At 48.6% G+C, this 21947-nt stretch overlaps 2 protein-coding genes across 8 annotated transcripts in view; one reads left to right on the plus strand and one right to left on the minus strand.

Moving 5' to 3' along the window:
• The window catches only part of LOC102450780 (zinc finger protein RFP-like), a 30528-nt gene extending 17670 nt beyond the window's left edge, over positions 1-12858 (minus strand). The window contains exon 1 of one of the 3 annotated variants that reach the window (XM_075913682.1): positions 12247-12858. In XM_075913682.1, the coding sequence (XP_075769797.1) occupies positions 12247-12447 (201 nt within the window). In that variant the 5' untranslated portion in view covers positions 12448-12858. Of the gene's footprint in view, positions 1-3696; positions 4190-12246 lie in introns of those variants that run through there. The other 2 variants (XM_006121613.4, XM_075913681.1) reach the window with 2 other exon arrangements.
• LOC112545537 (uncharacterized) overlaps positions 1-21947 on the plus strand; it is a 49612-nt gene that overhangs the window by 17685 nt on the left and 9980 nt on the right. For 4 of the 5 annotated variants that reach the window (XM_075913573.1, XM_075913574.1, XM_075913570.1 and 1 more), the window contains 2 exons: positions 10497-10697; positions 20999-21112. In XM_075913573.1, coding sequence (XP_075769688.1) covers positions 10511-10697; positions 20999-21112 — 301 coding nt within the window. In that variant the 5' untranslated portion in view covers positions 10497-10510. Of the gene's footprint in view, positions 1-1022; positions 1739-10496; positions 10698-20998; positions 21113-21947 lie in introns of all 5 variants that reach the window. The other variant, XM_075913575.1, reaches the window with a different exon arrangement.

The following is a 21947-nucleotide window of genomic DNA, read 5'->3' on the forward strand; positions in this document are numbered from 1 at the left end:
GGAAGGAGGCAGGGGTCCAAGAGGATGGAGAGGGGAGCAGTTCCCCAAAGGGTTGAGGGGAGAGAGGAGGATAGGAGCCAGGACAGCAGAGGAGAGTGGGGGGCAACAGGCACTTGAGGAGCAGAAGGGGTGAAGGGAGGGTGGGAGACATGGCAGCAGAGGGAGAAGGGAGAGGTTTTTAAGGTATTTATTAACTTGGGTGCCACAGTAACACAGCCAAACATGTGCACATGGACTCGATACTAGTGCGCAAGACAAAACTCACTCCACTCATGGAAGGAAAATCTTAGATAAAACACTTCCCCCAGCCTTCCCCCCCTCCCCCCCCCCCCCGAGTTAATGCAATGCAAGTTGGGTAAATGCAATTGCAGGCTAGTTTCATGGGGGAGGTGCCATGGGGGCCAAACCCATCCCTATTGGTAGGAGGACTATGGGAGGAGTTCTTAGAGGGTCACATGACACCCTTTACTTCCAGTCATGTCCATCTGACCCCTGGAGTACTACCTCCAGGGTGGGATTTCTTGTGGCAGGGGCATGGCTAATGGGGTTCTGGGGAGCAGCTAATGTGTCCCTAATTTTGGTTCAGAAAATATGGTCACCATACTGCTGGGGCACCATGTGGCCGGCCAGTCATCAGCCAGTTTTCAGCATTAGGTCTCCCATGGCTACACAAAGGCAAATACACTTCCCAGTGCCTGAGACATACGCATATGCTAGTTCCTGGCAGCAGATACAGTACTCCTGTCTCTACAGTCTGAGCCAAAGGCCATGGGGGGCGGGAGGGTGAGGAATCTCTCTCTGGGCTGAGCACATGCCATCAGATCTTTTTATTTCTCCCTTAGATTAAATCACACACATGAGCCCCCAACCCAGGTGTTTTACAGCAGATAATAAGCATCTGTTTGAGCCTTGCTTTATAAGAGAGGAGCTAAAGCAAAGGGTAGGCGTGTTTCTTGTAAGCAGTGGGTGATACAAATTGGGGTGGCAGATTCCTGTTTAAATCTCTTCCCCTCTCTGCCTAGGCTTCGCCTGCAGGGACAAGCCACAGCCCCTGGGTTTGGGCAGGGACCAACCAGTCCCCAGAGAACTTCCCCCACCAGCACCAGGCACAATGAGACTTTGGCTCCTCCATTTGGTTTTACACTTGGGAAGGTGTTAGCGTCTGTTAAATGCATTGCAGGGAAATGAGAGCTATTGTGTCTTTGCTCTCAACACCATTCCCAGCCATGCCTGGTCCCAGGAATTGATGGAGTCCAGAGGAGCTGTGAAGAAGCACAGAGACTCTTTGTGCCTCCCCTGCAAAGCCTCCAGCTTCCCCTTCAGTGACTATGCTATGAACTGGATCTGGCAGACTCCTTTGAAGGGGCTGGCATGGATGACTGAGGTTAAATATGATGGCTCACCCCAGTGCTATTCCCCAGCTGTTCAAGAGCGATTCACCAACTCCATGGACAATCCCAACAGCCTGCTGTACCTGCCAATGACTGGCCTGCAGCCCAAGGGCACTGCCTGCTATCACTGTGCCAGATACACAGTGACACTAATCCTATGGCTGCTCGTGCACAAACCAGAACTGCAGAACTTCCCATGTCTGCAGCGGAGACAGGTGCAAAACAGCCCTGCCTGGGCTGCAGGGAGTGAAGAATCATCAGGATGGAACACTCTGACATTGAGGATTAATTATTTCATGCCCTGCACACTCCTCACTCCAGTGCATGGCTGGGTGCTGCTGCCTCTGGTAAACGGCTTCTCTCATTGAAGCTAAAGGGGGAATCTCGGGAGTGAAGCTGGGAGCGACTGGCTGTCTCCCTTTGGCTCAGCCTCAGGCCACACACAGGACTGTCACTCCGGGGTGCTTTAGAGATGGAATTGGATAATGTCCAGCCACCCACCAATGAAATATTCTCAAAGCAAATGTTAGGCTCAGGTTCTGTAGAGCAGTAGTCACCAACCAGTAGATCTTGGAGCCTCTGACAGGTGATCCTCACTGATTTGGCCAGGAAGCTATTAAGTGCTGGCAGTTGCCCCTCCACCCACTGTCATGCTGCTCCTGCTCTCTGCCTTGGAGCCACCCCACTGGGAGCCTCCTGCTTGCTGTGCAGGGTGAGGGAAGGAGAAGGGGGAAGTGCTGATGTCAGGCTGTCCCTCCTCCAACTTCTGTACCCCATCTCCACAGAGAGAGAAGGGGATGGAGGGAGATTGGCAATGCAAATCTGACTGACTCACTCACTCACTCACTGTGATAGAGATGTAGCCGTGTTAGTCTGGGGTAGCTGAAGCAAAATACAGGACAATGTAGCACTTTAAAGACTAACAAGATGGTTTATTAGATGATGAGCTTTCGTGGGCCAGACCCACTTCCTCAGATCAAATAGTGGAAGAAAGTAGTCACAACCATATATACCAAAGGATACAATTTTAAAAAATGAACAAATATGAAAAGGACAAATCACATTGCAGAACAGGAGGGGGATGCGGGCGGAGGGGGGGGGGGGGGAAGGAAGGTAAGTGTCTGTGAATTGATGATATTAGAGGTAGGGAGAGTGGGATGTTTGTGAGTTAATGGTATTAGAGGTGATAATTGGGGAAACTATCTTGATAATGGGGGAGATAGTTCAAATGTTTGTTGAGTCCTTTTTGGAAAGTGTCGAATTTTAACATGAATGACAGTTCAGAGGATTCCCTTTCAAGTGCAGATGTAAAAGGTCCAAGACCTTTTACATCATCACTCACTGTGTGTGTGTGTCATTCTCATAAATACACACTGTCCTTCCCTCTCATCTCCCAACACATATGTGGGTTGTTTTTGTTACTACTTTTATGGCTTGCAAAGTGGGTTAATTTTGGTTTGTGACTGGTCTGTGCATTTCATCAGTTTAATTTCTCTCTTAGGCTTACATTTAATTCTTTGAGTAGTGAGTTCTAAAAAGCCGAACCTGTTGTGGCTGCAGTAATTATCCCTGTGGTAATTGCTGCTCCTGGAAGTGGCTGGCATGTCCCAGCAGCCCCTGAAAGAGGCAGAGCAGGGGGTGTCCACATGCTGTCCTTCTTTCCCTGCAGTAAGGATGTGAACGAGATCACCTGCCTCTCCTCCCCCCTGCACTCTTAAAGGGACTGACAGGAGCTGGTGTGCAAAGATGCTGGTTCAATCTCTGGTCCCTCACCAGGTTTTAGGAGAACCCTCCCCCGCACTGCCACTCTGCATTCTTTAAGGGACTGAACAGCCAGTCCCATGGGTCTCCGCACAAACCCCTCTGCGCTCCCTCCCCACTGCCACCCTTTAAGAAAGTCTATATTTTTTATATATATATAAAATGTATTTTATGATGGCATTATATATATATATACATATAAAACATAAATATATATATATATATATATATATATATATATATATATATATATATATATACACACACTCTCTCTCTCACTCACACACATACAAGGCTCGACAATTAGGCTAATCTAGCTCACCTGTGGCTAGTAGATTATAGCCCGGTGTGGCCATGCAGCACAGTCTGCACATGCCCAGCTTGCTGAACCACGCAGCTGGCTAGCGGGGCTTGCTGCTGCTTAGCAAGCTGTGTGTGTGTGTGTGTGTGTGTGTGTGTGTGTGTGTGTGTGTGTGTGAGAGAGAGATTAAGCATAATTAAAATCCAAAGCTATTACCCATTAAACTTGACAGAAATTTCCTACCTTGTACTGCTGAGCAGCCTCCTCTATAGAAACTACCTTGTGAGTTCTGTGAGCGTGGGATCTGTTGCAAGCCAAACAGATGGGGATTTGGTCCTTTTCACAGAACAGTTTCAGCGCCTCCTGGTGCTTCTCACATCTATTCTTTCCTCCTGATGCCTTTCCTGCCTGCAAACTGGCTGTTTCTATATCATTTACCAGCTGACTCTTGAGCTGGAGAGGTCCCTGCTGCACAGGGTCTTTGCACTGTGGGCAGGAGGTGGCTGGGCTGGGTCTCCCCCAGCACCAGCTGAGGCAGGCAGGGCAGAAATTGTGCCCACATGCCAGAATGACAGGGGCTATGAAATATTCCAGGCAGACGGGACATTTCGCTTCTTCCCGGAGACTCTCCACAGAGTTTGCTGCTGCCATGGCTTCCTCTGGGCTGGCTAACAAGATAAGTTTCGATTTCCTACACTCACTCTGTGCCTCACTTACAGCAATCAGGGTGTTTCCCTTCTTGTTGATGACTGACACAGACTGTTTGCTGGATGGAAAAGAGCCAACTCGTGACATCACAGCCCTGGTGCCTGTGATTAGAAATGAGGCTTGTGCAGAATCCATTGTATGTGTAATGTCCAATGTTGATAAAATTAATATTTGAAGATTTCATATGTATTTAGTTACACACTCCCAGTTGCACAGTTTTTATTTTCAATTTTCACAGTTGTAGAAAATTATAGGGGGAGAGCCAGGCAATATTTGGCTCAGACAGTAATTATTCAATAACAGTAAACACTGAGTCAAAAAGTTAAAACTTTATTATTAAAACACAAATTGTCAATTTGACTCTCAAAACAAACTAATTCAAAATCCTTAAACTCTAAGGTTTCAAGCAACCTTGTTCTTTCTGAGCATGTGTTACTTTCAGTTCTTAGGAGTGGAAATATCTTTTCATCAGTTTCTGAGTGTACAGTGAAATTGAAGTTCTCTGGTGTCTGCTGATAAAAGTCTGCTCCCTCCAAGTCCAGTAAGATTCCAATCACAGACCAAAACCTTATTTCACTGGAATCGATGTTTCAAGGGCCTGATTCTGATGTGTACTAAGGCTGCTCTGGCTCTTTCTAAAGGTGCCTCCATCTCAAAAAGTTGCCAATATTAATGACTTTAAGAGTTTCATGAATGTAGGACAAGTATCAGAGGGGTAGCCGTGTTACTCTGAATCTACATAAACAATGAGAAGTCTTCGTTGCAGCTGATGAAGTGGGTCTTTGCCCATTGTTGCATAAATTGCTAGTTTCGTCCCCTTGGAGGCTAGTCTGATTTACCCCAAGAAGAGAGTCACACTTTCAGGCTGGGTCCAACTCAAGTTTATTGGTTGCAACCAAGGTACGGCTAAGGAACTCAATGTTCAAAGCAGAGCCGACGACCAACATCTCATAGGCAGGGGTTCTTATAGGGTTAACATCCTTCCTGGTTTAGGTGCCTTAACATGATAGGTTACTTCATTTTTGACGTTTAGCATTCCTATAGGTCAGGTTAATTTTCCAAATGAGGTTAAATACAGTGCCTACTTGCTGACTTTGCGGTTACAGCTGTGTTACATTCATTCACTTTTGCTGAACAATGGGCGAGCCGTACTTCCCTTTTTCCTTTCCTGCTTGAGCCAGTCACAAGTTTAAAGGATGTGGAATCTATCCATATCTCTACTTAACAGAAGACTGGTTTCACCTCCCCTCGTCTCCTTATTATAAGTTATTACTTGTGACAGGCCTTGACCTTTGTCATGTCTTACTCCTATACAAATAGCAAATATATCTAAGCATTAGCAATGTATGTATATTGTACGTGCCCCTCATAGGGGAATCAATGGCTCCAGGGATTTGATTTCCCTTTTACACATCACCATGAAAGCTTATGCTCCATTAAATCTGTTAGTCTAAAAGGTGCCACAGGACTTCTCCTTGTTTATGAACATAAGCAGGGCTCGACAAATTATGGAAAACCATACTCGCCAGAAAAAAAAGGGACTCGCACCCCCCCAAAAAGTTTTTTTTAATTGCATAAATTCCTAATAAGAATAACAGTAATTACTAATAAGTTATTAATAAATATCACTCAATTTATTAATAAATATCTTATAAACCTCTACCATTTCCCTCTGCTGCCATGTCTCTTCCCCTTGCTACATCAGTTCCCCTGGTGCCTGCTGCCACCCAACACCTCACCCTCCTCTGCTGTCCTGACTCCTGCCCTTCTCACTGCCCTCAGCCCTCCTGTGACCTGCCCCACTCCACCAGCCCTTCTCTCCCCCCTGTGCCCACTCCTCCTCACTCTGATCATGTGAGCTACCCCTCTTCACCCCCTCTTCTAACACCTCCCTCTACACACCTGCCCTGCCTCTCTTCTCTGGTGCTGGTCCCTCCCCTGCAGGTGTCTTCCCTTCTGCTTCACCCCAGAATCCTCTGGCACCTGCACCTTCCCTTACCCCTGCACCCTCCTGGTGCCTCCCCCTTCCCTCACTTCCCCTGTCTCCTTTTTCCCTGATGCCCATCCCCTCATCACTCTCTGCCCCCATTACCCTCATGCCCCTCTGTGCCCTCACACATGACTTGCTCCATCCCCACCTTTCTCATGCCCACCCCTTCTTTCAAGCCTTCTCCCAGCATCTCCCTCCATAGCCCCCAATGCCCTTACCCTCTCCTCTCTCAGCATCACCCTGTCCCCCCTCCCACTGACACCTCCCCTCCTGCCCTTTTCCTCATTGTCTGCACTTGGCCCCCTGGCATTTGTCTCTCCTGCACCCCTGTCCCTTGGTGCCTTCCCCTTTCTTCTTCTCCTGACCTCCTCCCCTCTCTTCAGCACAAGCCCCTTCCCCACTGGAGTGGAGTGTGGGGGATGAGAGCCAGAGGGCACTAGGGGGTACAGAGATGTGCGCAGCAGGACGGAGTTGAAGGGGGATGGGGGCGAGGGGATGGAGTGATGCCAGGGGATCAGGCTGTTGTGGGGAGGGATCATGGGGCTGAGTGGGAGCAAGGCTGGAGCAGAGGGAATATGAGAGGCGGGATGCAAGTTCCCTTTGCAGAAGCTGCACTTTCCTTTGTTCCTTGCTGCTTTTCCTCCCCTCCCCCATCACAGTGCAATCCTCTTTGCACCAGTCATTCTGTGTGAATGAGAATGGCAGCTAGTTTGCAGGTGCTGCAGGGAAGTTGGCGGGTCTGTACATTGCTCAATAATCTGCAGCCCCCTTGGCATTAGCACTGGGCCATTTGCTCCCCTCCAGGACCCCAGCAGAGTTACTGCTGTTAATGTCCTTGTGAATTTCTGCTGGCAGCTCAGTCCAGGGCTGCTGAAATGTATCTTGAAAGGGCTTTCAGTTCATCACCTAAATCACTCGCCTCAATATTGCGCATGTCATCATGTGTCAACACTGTCTCTGGTGCCCTGCATTGCTGGTGTAGGTCATCTTCAGGTATAGTGAGGCGTTTTGGAATATCATACAACATCCCAAATATACTGCTGTGTTCTTTGAGCTGCAAGAAACGTTCTTCAACTGACTGTATTTCACAATCTAGCTCTTGATTAAAGAATTCACCTTTGAATTGTTGTTTGGGGTGTCTCATGGGATTATCCCATGCCTCATAATCAAAATGTCATCTTCTTCAGTGACTCTTGTATTCTTGAATGGGTGGGAAAATAGCTTCAGTGTGAAGTTCCTCTCCAACTTCTGAGCACTCTTCAAAACATTTTGAATCCCTCATCTGACCGGTAAGACTGTAGGTAAGACTTTGCTTTGTCCAGTTGTTCCATTGCTCCAGATATATCAAGGTCAACACCTTGGAGTCTCTTGCTTACAACATTTATTTCAAACAGTGTGTCTTGCCACAACACTAAATCACACAGAAATTTGAAGTTATGTATATTTCCGGTGATTCCATTTCCCTCTGTCTCTGTTCTCCCACGAACAGTTCCTGTCTAGCATTATCCTCCATAATGGCAACTATGGCATCATCTGTCTTCCCAATTTGGTGTTTGATAGGCTTTATCGCCTCCACTAGACGTTCCCATTATGTGGCACTCAGTGGTTTGTGTCAGAGAGGATGTTCCCAGATGTTGCTTCAAAATTTGCCATCGGTGAGTTGATGCAGAGAAATATACATCTAGGTTCTGTTGTTACAAAACGCACCATTAAAGTCATTTGTTCTATATGGCTGATGTCAGGTGTGCAGTCCAGAATAACAGAGAAATATCTTTCTGACTTCAGATCTGCCACAATCTTCTGTTTGACTTTTGTTGCCAGTAACTGTATGATTTCATTTTGAATTGTTTTTCCAAGGTAGTGGTGTGTGTACTTTTCTTGGGTGGTGACTCTTAGATGCTCCTGGAGTACAGCATCAAACTCAGCCATCAGTGCCACAGTTTTAAGGACGTTTCCATGTTTGGCACATATAGCTGATCTGAAGTGCCACGCAGTGCTAGGTTTTGGGAAGCAAGCATTCTCACAATGGCAATGAGCCTTTTCAGAACATTTTGCCAGTAAAGAGACTCTGATGCAATCTTCTCTTGATGATGATCCTCTATGGTGGCCTTTAACCTTGGTCTCATCTCAAGCTCTTTCCACCTCTGGAATGCTCTCTGGTGATTTGCGGCCTTCTCATGGCATGCCAGATTTCTAGCCAGATTTTTCCAGTCCTTTGTTCCTGTAGAATTCAGTGTGGCTGAAACATTAGACTGGAAGAATCTGCAATAAAAACTGTGCAGCATTCTGGGTTTTTGAGTATATAAGCCTTTCCACTTTGTCACCATTGGGGATTTCACATCACTAATTCGTTGGATGGAAACTTCTTTTTTCATTGTCTTTGGGGAATATGACGTTTTTCACTTGCTGTGGCCTATGCAGTACAAGTCCCTCAGGTTACTGCTCAAGTGAGTCCACAGTCCTGGATCATCTAGACTTAAGGAACTAAACTCAGCAGCAGCTGTTTCTTGCACCTCTCCCATACTCTCCTCTGATCTACATTTCTCTTCAGGAATGTGCATGGTTACATCCATTTGAGATGGAGATGTGGATGCTGCCAGGTCAGGCATCTCCTTACCACTTACATCCTCGCTGGGGCCGGAAGGCTCACCATGAACATTTGTGTCTATGTATCTCCTTCCTGCTTAGATAGAAAAGCTTCCTTTGGTTGCTTGCTTTTTCTGAATGCTTTTCTTTCACTCATGACTGCTGTTCTGTGCCAGCTAGAGTGGCTCTCAACACTCAATTGAAGGGGACAGATAAGCAGGCTGGTAGTAGGGCCTGAGTGAGGGAAGATATCAGTGTCTTAAGGGCCTAACTGGCTCCTACTGCTTCAGTTGACTGCTTGTTCCCCTCAAGTGGGTTCAGGGAAGCAGCAGGAAACAGGAAGCTCCCTGAGAAGCTGGTGTTAATCAGTCCAGGCTCCTGGGGGTGCTAGAGAGGTACATAAGAGGCTCCTCCTCTTCTCTCTCCCTGCAGCTCCTGCTGCTTTCTATTATTCCCTCTCATCTTTTCTCCTGCCTGCCTGTTATGTCTCTTGTGCCCTCCTTCCTCCAGCACAGCACTGCACCATCTCTGTGCATCTGGAGCAGAGAGAATACATCTGCACCAGCAGCAGACACAATTTTCTACACTCTGGGTCCTAGTGGTGCCCCCCCCCAAATCTGGCAGCTGCCTCAGTTCACCTCATGGTAAGGCCAGCTCCGGCTCAGTCCCCCATTCAGTATTTCCCACAGAGCTCTGAGCTGTGTCTGTCTGGGGCTCGTTGCTTTTCCATGGATTAGTCTCCTCCATCCCCTGTTCTGCCCTTCAGTTACTGATAGCACCTCATTGGGATTGCTAGGAAACATGCTGCCTGCCCAGCCCTGCAGCCTGCAGGTGAAGGGTGAGCCCTGGGCAAAGGGCTGGACCCAGCAGTCGAATCACACCAGGGAGCCTAGCGGGAGGAGAAATTGGGAGGATAGCATGCTCTGCACGCTCCTGCCCAGACCCCCACTCCCAGCCAGCTCCTCCACCCAACCTCCTGCCCCACTCCCCAGCAGCCCCCTTCTGCAAACTGAAACCCTCATTTTTGTCCTTGTCCCTGTCCCAACATCCTGGGCTCCCTCACAAACTAACTCCGGGCCCCCAAAAGAGTTGATCTGGCTCTGGGGATGAGCCCTCAGCCTTGGGGTCTCCCCACCCACTTGTGTGGCTGCAGCTTCTGGGGAGTGTCCTTTCCTTCCTGATGCTCAGTTGGTCAGTGAGGTTTATTACTTTTTTCTTTTTGCTTCTCACTTGCGTGCCTCTCTCAATGGATTTTTCTGTCGGTCAATGGTCCCTGGCCCAAAATGTTCCACTCCGCTGCTCTAAGTGGTCCTGTTGACTTCACTTAAGCTCTGTTGTGGAGAGGATTCATAAAAGTCTCTCTCCATTTAGTCCTGATGAGGGATCCTAGGTCTGTGCTACAGATAAATGGAGGAAGACCATGGCCTTTAGCTACAGGAGCCTAAATTTAGACACCTACATCCATATTCAGGAAAGAGAATACGGTCCTTGTTTATCAGAAACACTGGGTATTCAGAACCGAATCCCATTGGTTGCAGGTGCAGTAATGTTGAAACTCAAGCCAGGTATTGAGAGAAATGAATGTGGATTTGGGATCTAACTTGTGTGTGTTCTGGATGGAATATTGAGATTTAAGTATTTGCCCAAAATGGAAGACTCTAGCATGTGTGTCAACTGGGACAGAGTCTGGAGGGAATGGGGGTGTGGAAAGGATTAAAGTCCCTTCTGAAACGTCTCCAATTGCCCTTCTCCCCGACAGGCTGCAGAACACCCATGTCTTGCTCCAGCGCAGCCCATGGCCTGCAGAACCAGGGGAAGGAAATGACTGTGGCAGAGCTGGTGAGCTTCGAAGAGGTGGCTGTGTATTTCTCTAAGGAGGAATGGGCTCTGCTGGACCCGGGTCAGAGAGCCCTCTACTGGGATGTGATGCAGGAGAATTATGAGGCTGTGAACTGGCTGGGTAAGGATTCCTGTCCCCGCGGGTATCAGAAGCTGGGCTGGCTCTGGAGCAGCTGGGTTGGGTTTGGGTTCAGGGTCCCTCATTGCTCCTGGTCTCCAATGTCAGGAGTATCAGCCACAATTATCTTGGCTCCTGTGTGAGAGACTGTCCCCTCCACCCCCCCTCCCAAGGGAAGTAGGTTCAGGGACATAACAATGGTGCTGCTCTTCCTACAGCCAAGGTCTGCATGTGCTTAGAACCATAGAGCTGGAAGAGACCTCAGAAGGTCATGAAGTCCAACCCCCTGCCCAAGGCAGGACTAATCCCAACCAAATCAACCCAACCAGGGCTTTGTCAAGCCGAGACTTAAAAACCTCTAGGGATGGAGATTTCACCAGTTCCCTAGGTAACCCATTCCAGTGCTTCACCACCCTCCTAGTGAAATAGTTTTTCCTAATGTCCAACCTAGACCTCTCCCACTGTAACTTGAGACCATTGCTCCTTGTTCTGCTATCTATCACTACTGTGAACAGCCTTTCTTCATCCTCTTTGGAATCTCCCTTCAGAAAATTGAAGGCTGCTAACAAATCCCCCTCACTCTTCTCTTACGCAGATTAAACAAACCCAAATCCTTCAGTCTCTCCTCATAGGTCGTGCTCCAGCCCCCTAATCATTTTGGTCGCCCTCCACTGGACCCTCTCCAATGCGTCCACATCCTTTCTATAGTGTGTGTGTGGGGGGGGGGGCAGAACTGGACGCAATATTTCAGGGCTGTGTCTACGTTACACACTTCTTGCGCAAGAATCGCCGTTCTTGCGCAAAAACTTGCCGGCTGTCTACACTGCAAAAGCTCTGTCGCTCTGTATCAGGCAGAAGCCTTCTTGCGCAAATGTTCTTGTGCAAGAGGCCAGAATAGACCACAGCCAAGAGTTTTTGCGCAAGAATTGGCCTCCCAGGAAAAAAGCCAAGTGGCCGCTTGGATACTCTGTACCTGCACTTACAGTTCCTTACTTCCTGGTTGCCGGACCCCCCCTTAAAGACACATGCAGCCTCAGTCTGCGTGGCAGCTGCAGCACAGCCAGCAGCTCCTCCTCGTGGCTCTGCCCTGCTGCTCCTCCGAGAGATGTCTGCTCCAGGGGGACACCAAGAGCCTGTGCCCTCCTCCCAACAGCCACCTCACGGCGCCCAGCAGGCCCGGAGGGGCCCCTTGCTGGTCCCAGGCAGAGGTCGAGGCCCTTCTCAACCTGTGGGCCGAGGAGGAAGCCCTCCACAACCTCCGTGCTTGTTGCTGGAATGCAGACATTTTTAGCCGCATGGCCCAGGTGCTTTCCCAGAAGAGACATCCAGCCCAGACCCTTGAACAGGTCTGGGCTAAGGTGAAGGAGCTGCGCCTTGGCTATGTCCAGGCCACCGAGGGCCAGGGGGCAGGAGCTGACACCTGCCCCCACTATGACCACTTCCACGCCATCCTGGGGGAGATTGCTGTGGAAAGACCCTCGGTTTCTGTGGACACCAGCCTGCAGTGTTCCCTTCCCCCAGGCAGGGAGTGCAGCACTGCCCCAGGACTTACCTGCATCACAACAGCATCGATGGTGGACCTGCCCACCCCAACCTGGTGTCCCACCGAGCTGTAGCTGTCCGGGGTGGCCAGCTTCCAGAGGGTGATGGTGACCCTCTTGTTGACCGGGATGGTGGGCCGCAGCTGCGTGGTATGTCTCTGGAGCGCAAGGGCAAGCCAGGCACACAGCTCCAGGAACATCTGCTTTTGCATTCTGAAGTTCTGAAGCCACTGCTGGTCGTCCCACTGCTCCAGGACCAGCCAGTCCCACCAATTGGTACTGGTGTCCAATCTCCAATAACGCCTCTCCACAGTCGGATGGGGGTGCCACAGGGACACTGTCAGCCGACGGTCAGGGCAGTGAGTCCCTTATGACCGGCTGAAGTTCTTTTAAATTGTGCTTGGTTCTGTTACAGCAACTGAAGGAGTCAGGTTAAAGCTTAAACAGTTACTATTTTATTGTTACAGGGTAAACTTAGTTGTTAAATGCTACTACTGTGTTACAGATAACACAGACACTACAAAGGACAGGACAGAAATTACACTAATAAGTCACTTACAGGTACCATGAAACCCTTTGGTTCTCTGAGTTCTTATTAAATGCATGCAAAATAGACACATAGCAGGTGTATATATTCTCACCCCTGCGTTCCAGACTTGGCGTGGCCAGCGTCTTTCTCTCAATCCCTCGGGAAGAAGTAGGGCGAGGTTGGGCGTCCCACAGACCTCGGGAGACAATCAATACCTGCCAGCAGGTATAGATGATTGGAGCTCAAATGGGGTGGGCTGCTGAACCTCTTTTATACTCCTTGGGTCATGTAGGCTTCTTCCTGGTCTAAAGTGGCCAATTAGGAAAAATAGCTTTGTACACCAAGTTTCCCACGAAGGGTGCAAAGCATAATTTACACCTGGGAAAAATGCAGACAATGGGCACCTCTGGTATGTGATGGGCGAAGATTCCTCTCCTGGGACAGTGCAGGCGTGTCAATTACTGGTACTAGCCATCAGGGCGACGGGAGGCCCCGGGTCGTCAGCTAGCCCATTTACTGTCTGGTTTCTGTTTATGGTAGAGTCAGAGACAGGCAGCACACCTGCGTTCCCAGGGCATCAAAGGCTGACTGCCTTTCTCTTGCTCTCTGGGGGGGGGGGACAAGATGGGGTTCGTGGAAAACCAAGATGGGGTTTGTGTCTGGCTACAGACACCACCGCATCTATGGAGAGGGAGTCCAGAGTGAACTTGGTCTCGAGCACCTGCAGGAGTAGTGTAGCAGCATAGAGCAGCAGCTGCAGACACTCCAAAATGGTCATGTGGGGCCAGAGCAGGCACAGGGCCATCCCTGGCTCCATGGCACAGCAGTGAGAGTGCCAAAGGCACCAGGGCAGAAGCTGTGGTATCCAAAGAGGCTGAGGGCAACCACAATTAGAACTGCTACGGCTGTCAGTCCCTACAGGAGGTCCCAAAGCACGCAGCAGGAGAGAAACGGCTGTCCAGGGAGATCCCTTTAAGCATGCATCTCAAAGGAGCTCCAGCCCCCGCCCTCGGAAAGTCCTGGTGCCCTTTTGCCCTCTGCAAAGTAGTTCTGGGCTGAAGTTTTTGCACAAGAGTGTCCCACCAGTGTGGATGCTCTCTTGCGCAAAACAGTTCTTGCGCAAGAAGCATGCGGTGTAGACATAGCCCTGATGTGGCCTCACCAGAGCCAAATAAAGGGGAATAATCCCTTCTCTAGATCTTCTGGTAATGCTCCTCCTAATGCATCCTAATATGCTATTAGCCTTCTTGGCTACAAGGGCATTCTGTTGACTCATAGACAGCTTCTCATCTGCTGTAATCCCTAGGTCTGTTTCTGCAGAACTGATACTTAGACAACTGATACTTAGACATCTGGTCCCCAGCCTGTAACAATGCTCGGGATTCTTCCATCCTAAGTGCAGGACTCTACTCTTGTCTATGTTGTGCCTTGGCCAAAGGTGTCAGTGGAAGAACCCAGGCAGAAACGGCAGGTACCAGAGTTGTGGGGCCTGGTGCAGCTGCTGTTACTGCCTGCAGGGGTGCCCCTTATGCCAGGGTGCTGAGCCCCTGGAAGGATGGCATGGTTCCCATAGTCCTTGCCTGGCTGTGGCTAATCTCTGTGACATGCGGGGTACTGCCATTGATTGGTGTTGAGTGCCGAGTGCTAGACCAGCTAGTTTTTCCGGAAAATCAGCCGCTTTTCCAGAAAAACTTGCCAACTGTCTACAGTGGCCGCTTGAATTTCCGCAAAAGCACTGACTTCCTACTATAAGAAATCAGTGCTTCTTGCGGAAATACTATTCTGCTCCCGTTCAGGCAAAAGTCCCTTTTGTGCAAAGCTTTTGCACAAAAGGGCCAGTGTAGACAGCTCAGATTTGTTTTCCGCAAAAAAGCCCCGATGGCGAAAATGGTGATCGGGGCTTTTTTGTGGAAAAGCGCGTCTAGATTGGCACGGACACTTTTCCGCAAAAAGTGCTTTTGTGGAAAAGCGTCCGTGCCAATCTAGATACTCTGTTCCGAAAATGCTTTTAATGGAAAACTTTTCCGTTAAAAGCATTTCCGGAAAATCATGCCAATCTAGACGTAGCCCTTGTGATTTGACGGGAGCGTGATAACTCTTCATCCAAGGAAATCATCATGTTTACATTGAAATTATGCAGTGAGCTAAACACTGCTTCTTGGCCATTTTGCTTTGCCCAGCCAGACATTCATGCCCCATGTGCCCAATGGTCTCCACATTATCTCATGTTCCATAGAATATCTACGGATAGTAATTCTATGCACTGATAATTAGAATATAGCAGTAGGGATATATTACCAACCACCTGACCAGGACAGTGATAGTGACTATGAAATGCTAAGGGAGAATAGGGAGTCTATAAAAATTAAAAAACAAAACAAAAAAAAAACCACTTTAGTAATAGTGGAGGATTTCAACTATCCCCTTTTTTACTGGGTACACATCAGTTCAGGACAGGATGCAGAGATAGTTTCGTGACTCCTTGGAGCAGCTGGTTCTGGAATCCACAAAAGGAGAGGAAATCCTAAGTGGAGCAAGAGGTAAATACAACTTCTCCACTTGGAAATAGTGCTCATAACATAAGAATGGCTGTACTGGGTCAGACCAAAGGTCCATCTAGCCTAGTAGCCAGTCTGCCGAAAGTGGCCAGCACCAAGTGGCCTGGAGGGGGTGGACCGAAGACAATGATCAAGCGATTTGTCTCGTGCCATCCATCTCCAGCCTCTGGCAGAGGCCAGGGACACCATTCCTACCCCCTAGCTAATAGCCTTTTATGGACCTAACGTCCATGAATTTATCTAGCTTCTCTTTACACTCTGTTATAGTTCTAGCCTTCACAGCCTCCTTTGGCAAGGAGTTCCACAGGTTAACTATGCACTGTGTGAAGAACTTTTTCGTATTAGTTTTAAACCTGCTACCCATTAACTTCATTTGGTGTACTCTAGTCCTTATATTATGGGAACTAATGAATAACTTTTCTTTATTCACCTTCTCCACACCACTCATGATTTTATTAGACCTCTATCATGTCCCCCCTCAGTCTCCTCTTTTCTAAACTGAAAAGTCCCAGTCGCTTTAGCCTCTCTTCAGGTACAAAAATGATGTCCACGTACAGACAGGATAATCACAATCACCACATCAGAACGTTCCCATTGACACTGCACACAACACACATTGTACAGGATTTGTTGTGATTGTGCAACAGTGGTAGCAGAATGATCTTCATGGTCATATTTTAATCCTATAACATCACTGGGGGATCTTCCCAGCACTAGATGAAGGTCTGAGAAGGGGTCTGGCTGACGATGTGAGGAATGTGACCACAAGCTGGGAAAAATGTGAATGGTAAATTCTGTGTAGTCGAGGGAGCAACACATGGGAGGCCAGTCTGCCCATGAGGAAGGCTGGAATCCACACACAGAGGCTGCTGGTGGCAGAGTAGAAGCAAGGCAGCAGAAGAGAACCTGAGATGCAGCAACAATGCAGCTACGGCCTCCAGTCTCCCTCCCACCCTTCTCCAGAGAAGCAGCACAGCAAAACACCACATGGCCCCCCACAGAACCAGTTGCTGGAACAGCAGCTATTGTGGGCAGCGGCAGAGACCATCCAGCCACAAGTAGTCAAGGGTAAGGAGTGTGGAGTTGTAGGCAGGGTCAAAAGCAGCCAGCCAACGATTTGCCTCATTGCTCAGGCAACTTCCTCTGTCTGGTTCAAGTAGAGCATAAAAGCCAACGAGCAAGGTGAGCTGAGCTGAGCTTCCCAGCCAGGAGCTTTGTGGACATAGCCTTTGGGGAGCTACAGCTGGGGAGCGACTGGGTCCTTTCTCTCCAAGTTGTAGTGACTTGCTGTGTGGCTGTTGCAGTCTGAACCCTGCCTGTGGGCCGTGGTTCAGACCTGCAAACCATCACTGGAGCTCACTTTTTGAGCAGCATGTTCCTGTCCTGGGGCTGGGTGAGGGGATGGAATGGGCAATGAAAGCGACTTAGTTGTACACTGGAGCAGTGGTTCTCAAACTTCTTGGCCCATGACCCACATCACTGCAGGCAGACCTTTCCATGGACCACAAGCCAATCATCTCTGATGACAAAATGGGTGTATAAGGTAGAGGGGTTGCATGGCCTGGGTGGGAGCTAGGGTGCAGCAGCAGTCTGAGTAAGAGTTTGTGTGTAGGAGTGGGCTGGGATTGGGGGGTCTGGGTAGAAGGAAGGGTGCAGAAGAGGGCTGAGGGTAGGCGTTCTGGCCAGAAGGTTGGGTGCAGGAGCAGGTTGGGCATGCAGGATCTCAGTGTGAGGGGAGTATATAAGAGGGATAGGGGTGTGGTATCTCAGTGGCAAGGGGATTGCTTACCTGACTCCATGCTTCCCACCACTCCTAGGCACGCACACTCCCTGCTCACATTGGCCCGAATATGGCCAATGGGAGCAGCAGGGAAATCCAGGTGAGTGTTTTCCACCCAGATAGAAGGGAAAGCCAAGAATGACCTTGAGCGGGTCACAGTAGATTATGTAGCGCTGGGGAAAAAAAGGATCAAGGAATCTGAAGCGCAAATGGTGTTCTCGTCCATCCTTCTGGTTGAAGGAAAAGGACCGGATAGGGATCATCAAATTGAGGAAGTAAATGTGTGGTTGTGCAGGTGGTGTCGGAGAGAGGGCTTTGGTTTCTTTGAACATGGGACTCTATTCCAGGCACAAGGATTGTTAGGACGAGACGGGATCCACCTAAACAAAAGAGGAAAGAGCATCTTTGCGGGCAGGCTTGAAAACCTAGTGAGGAGGGCTTTAAACTAGGTTCGTTGGGGGATGGTGACCAAAGCCCTGAGGAAAGTGAGGAAGTCAGATACCGGGAAGAAATACAAGGAGAAACGAGCAACAAAGGAGGACCCCTGACCCGAATGCAGAAGGTAGAGCAATCAGCTGGCTATCTAAGGTGTTTGTACACAAATGCAAGAAGCCTGGGAAACAAACAGGAAGAATTAGAAGCCCTGGCCCAGTCAAAGAACTATGATTTGATTGAAATAATGGAGACTTGGTGGGATGACTTGCATGCCTGGAACACTGTCGTGGAGGGCTATAAACTGTTCAATAAGAACAGGCGAGGGAGAAAAAGAAGAGGAGTTGCATTGTATGTAAGAGAAAAGTAAGATTGGCCAGATCCTCCAGTATTTACAGGGAGAAAAGACTGTTGACAGTCGATGGGTTAAGTTTAGAGGTGAAAGCAACAGGGGTGATGTGATTGGTGTCTGCTATAGACCACCAGATAAGGTGGATGAGGTAGACGAGGCTTTCTTTGGACAACTGAGAGAAGCTTCCAGATCGCAGGCCCTGGTTCTCATGGGGGACTTTAATCACCCTGACATCTGTTGGGAGACCAATACAGCAGTACATGGAAAATCCAGGAAGTCTTTGGAGAATGTTGGGGATAACTTCTTGGTACAAGTGCTGAAGGAACCAACCAGGGGCCATGAGCAGCTTCACCTGCTGCCTACAAACAGGGAGGAACTAGGAGGGGAAGTAGAGATGGGTGACAACCTGGGAAGCAGTGATCATGAGATGGCAGATTTGAGGATCCTGACCAAAGGAAGAAAGGAGAGTAGCAAAATACACACCCTAGACTTCAAAAAAGCAGACTTTGACTCCCTCAGAGAACTGATGGGCAGGATTCCTTGGGATGCTTGCATGAAGGGGAAAGGAGTCTAGGAGAGCTGGCAGTATTTTAAAGAAGCCTTATTAAGGGCATAGGAAGAAACCATCCTGATGAGCAGCAAGAAAAGCAAATATGGTAGGCAACCAGATTGGCTTTCCGGGGACATCCTTGGTGAGCTTAAACACAAAAAAGAAGCTTACAAGAAGTGGAAAATTGGACAGATGACTAGGGAGGGGTATAAATATATTGCTCGAGAATGCAGGGGAGTTATCAGGAAGATGAAAGCGTAACTAGAATTGCAGCTAGCAAGGGATGTGAAGGATAACAAGAAAGGTTTCTACTGGCATGTTAGCAATAAGAGGGTGATCAGAGAAGGTGTGGGGCCCTTACTGGATGAGGGAGGTAACCTAGTGACAGATGGTGTGGGAAAAGCTGAAGTACTAAATGCTTTCTTTCCCTCGGCCTTCATGGACAAGGTCAGCTCCCAGACAAATGCACTAGGCAATGCAGTATGAGAAGGAAGTGGACAGGCCATGGTGGGGAAAGAACAGGTTAGGAACTATTTAGAAAAGCTAGCCATACATAAATCCATGGGTCCAGATTTAATGCATCTGAGGGTACTGAGGGAGTTAGCAAATGTCATTGCGCAGCCTTTGGCCATTATATTTGAAAACTCGTGGAGATCAGGAGAGATCCTATATGATTGGAAAAAAACAAATGTAATGCCCATCTTTAAAAAAGGGAAGGAGGACGATCCAGGGAACTACAGACCAGTCAGCCTTACCTCAGTCCCCGGAAAAATCATGAAGGAGAGTCTCAAGGACTCCATTTTGAAGCACTTGGAAGAGGAAAAAGTGATCAGGATTAGTCAACATGGATTCACGAAGGGCAAGTCGTGCCTGACCAATCTGATTAGCTTCTATGATGAGGTAACTGGCTTTGTGTATATGGGAAGGTCAGTGGATATGATATACCTTAGACTTTAGCAATGCTTTTGATATGGTCTCCTACAATATTCTTGCCAGCAAGTTAAGGGAATATGGATTGGATAAATGGACTATATGATGGATAGAAAGCTGGCTAGACTGTTAGGCCCAGTGAGTAGTGATCAACGGCTTGATGTCAGGTTGGTGGTCAGTTTCTAGCACAGTGCCCCAAGGATCTGTTCTAGGACCGGTTTTGTTCAACATCTTTATTAATGACTTGGATGAGAGGATGGATTGCACCCTCAGCAAGTTTGCAGATGACACTAAGACAGGAGGAGAGGTAGATATGCTGGAGGGCAGTGATAGGGTCCCAACTGACCTGGACAGATTACAGGACTGGGCCAAAAGAAATCTGATGAGGATCAACAAGGACAAGTGTAGAGTCCTGTACTTGGGACAGAAGAATCCCAAGTATTGTTATACACTGGGGACCAACCAGCTAAGTAGCAGTTCTGCAGAAAAGGACCTAGGGATTACAGTAGATGAGAAGCTGGTTATGAGTCAACAGTATACTCTTGTAGTGAAGGCTAATGGCCTATTAGGGTGCATTAAGAGGAGCATTGCCAGCAGATTGAGAGAAGTGATTATTCCCCTTTATTCGGCTTTGGAGTATTGTGTCCAGTTCTGGGCCCCCCACTATATAAAGGATGTGGACGCATTGAAGAGGGTCTAGCAGAGGGCAACCGAAATGATTAGGGGGCTGGAGTGCATGACCTATGAAGAGAGAGTGAGGGATTTGGGTTTCTTTAGTCTGCAGAAGAGAAGAGTGAGGGTGGATTTGATAGCAGCCTTCAACTTCCTGAAGGGAGGTTCCAAAGAGGACAGAGAAAGTCTGTTCACAGTAGTGATGGATGGCAGAACAAGTAGCAGTGGTCTCAAGTTACAGTGGGAAAGGTCTAGGTTGGATATTAGGAAAAACTATTTCACTAGGAGGGTGATGAAGCACTGGAATGGGTTATCTAGGGAGATGGTGGAATCTCCATCCCTGGAGGTTTTTAAGTCTCGGCTTGACAAAGCCTTGGCTGGGTTGATTTGGTTGGGATTGGTCCTGCCTTGGGCAGGGGGCTGGACTTGATGACCTCCTGAGGTCTCTTCCAGCTCTATGATTCTAAGTGGCAGCACATGGAGCCAGTTCCTTCTCCTGCAAGTCATATTCAGCCTGCAAGGCTTGCTCTCCCCCTCCCACATAGTGGGAAACTGGTACTGGCGCTCCAACTTTGGAGGGAGACTCAGGGTCATAGTGCTAGCTCTGGCTCCACCCTTAAGGCTGGGAGGCAAGTCACAAGTCTGCAGCCCACCTTCAAGATAGTCATGGACCACTAGTGTTCCAGGGACTGCACTTTGACAACCGCTGCCCTAGAGGGTGCAGCAGAGTGCTCAGTTCCCTCAAGCAATAAGTTGGGCCATTTTTCAGGCGGGGGGGGGGGGATGCACCTTTACTACAGGTGCATGTGTCCTGGGATCTTGTACCATCCAGAGCCCAAGCCTCTGTAAGGTAGGGAAGGAGCCTCTCTGGGTAGACGGCTCCGATACTGGCTCTGGAAGCAGTAATAGCACAGATCTTAATGAACATGCTAAACATTTGGTTAATTGATCCCCGAGCAGGATTTCCAGTCTCCAAAGCTAATGTGATCTCTTGGGTGGAACAAAGGGAGGAGCTGTGGATCCCAGATCTCCAGGGCTCTGAGGAAGGGGAGATCATCTGCAACAGCCACACAGGTGAGTAATCCACTAAAGTGACTCAGAAACCAATTTCTGTGTCCTCACAGCGGACATCTCTTGAGCATTTTCATCAAGTCTAACTGCCCCTTCAACTTGTTTCCAGCTCCAGTCGGGGTGGGGGAGGTGTTGCTGGCAAGAGTAATTTTCAGGTCCAACACCTGTGCTTCTCTAAGTACAAAACACGCTGCACCAGTATCTGTGAAACACAAGCAGTTTATTTCCTGACAGATTTCAGTTGTACCCCTTAACTAAAAGAACAACATGATAGGAAAAGAGGCTCTTACTTCCCTTCTGCAAGCTGGGGACCCCTGGGAGGTCGTCTAGTCTTCTGAGGCACTGGTACCAGAATCCATCGCTGAAGTCCGAATTGCCATACTGTTGTGCAGCTTATATACAGGTTTTTACCCTGTTTTGCAGTTTGGAACTTTCTGGGGGTTACATATCACTTGTTACAGGATGGCTTAGCCATTCACTATTGGTCTGGTACTGCTTTTCCTTTTGACCTTGTTTACATGATTAATACATCTGGTTAAGCAAGGTTGTTATGTTCCTGTCCTTTCTCCTACCCTTATCTATAAATTGCTTTTGTCACAATGGCACCACCGCCTATCTTCAGGCGCGTGTTCCTGAAGGCTTGTTTCGGGCTCATCAGTTATAGGAGGAGGGGGGAGGATGTGTACCTTGCCACCCCTGTGCTTTCATGTGCAAAGTGCTTCCGCAATTAACCCCTACAGGGTGGATGCTGGGTTCTCTCTGGGAAAGGGATATAGGGAAGGAGAATGAACTTAGCTCATGATTATTGAACTTTTCCAACCATTATTTGAGCATGTTC

Source organism: Pelodiscus sinensis, chromosome 32 (genome assembly GCF_049634645.1).
Source record: "Pelodiscus sinensis isolate JC-2024 chromosome 32, ASM4963464v1, whole genome shotgun sequence".
In the NCBI taxonomy this organism is placed as follows: domain Eukaryota; kingdom Metazoa; phylum Chordata; order Testudines; family Trionychidae; genus Pelodiscus; species Pelodiscus sinensis.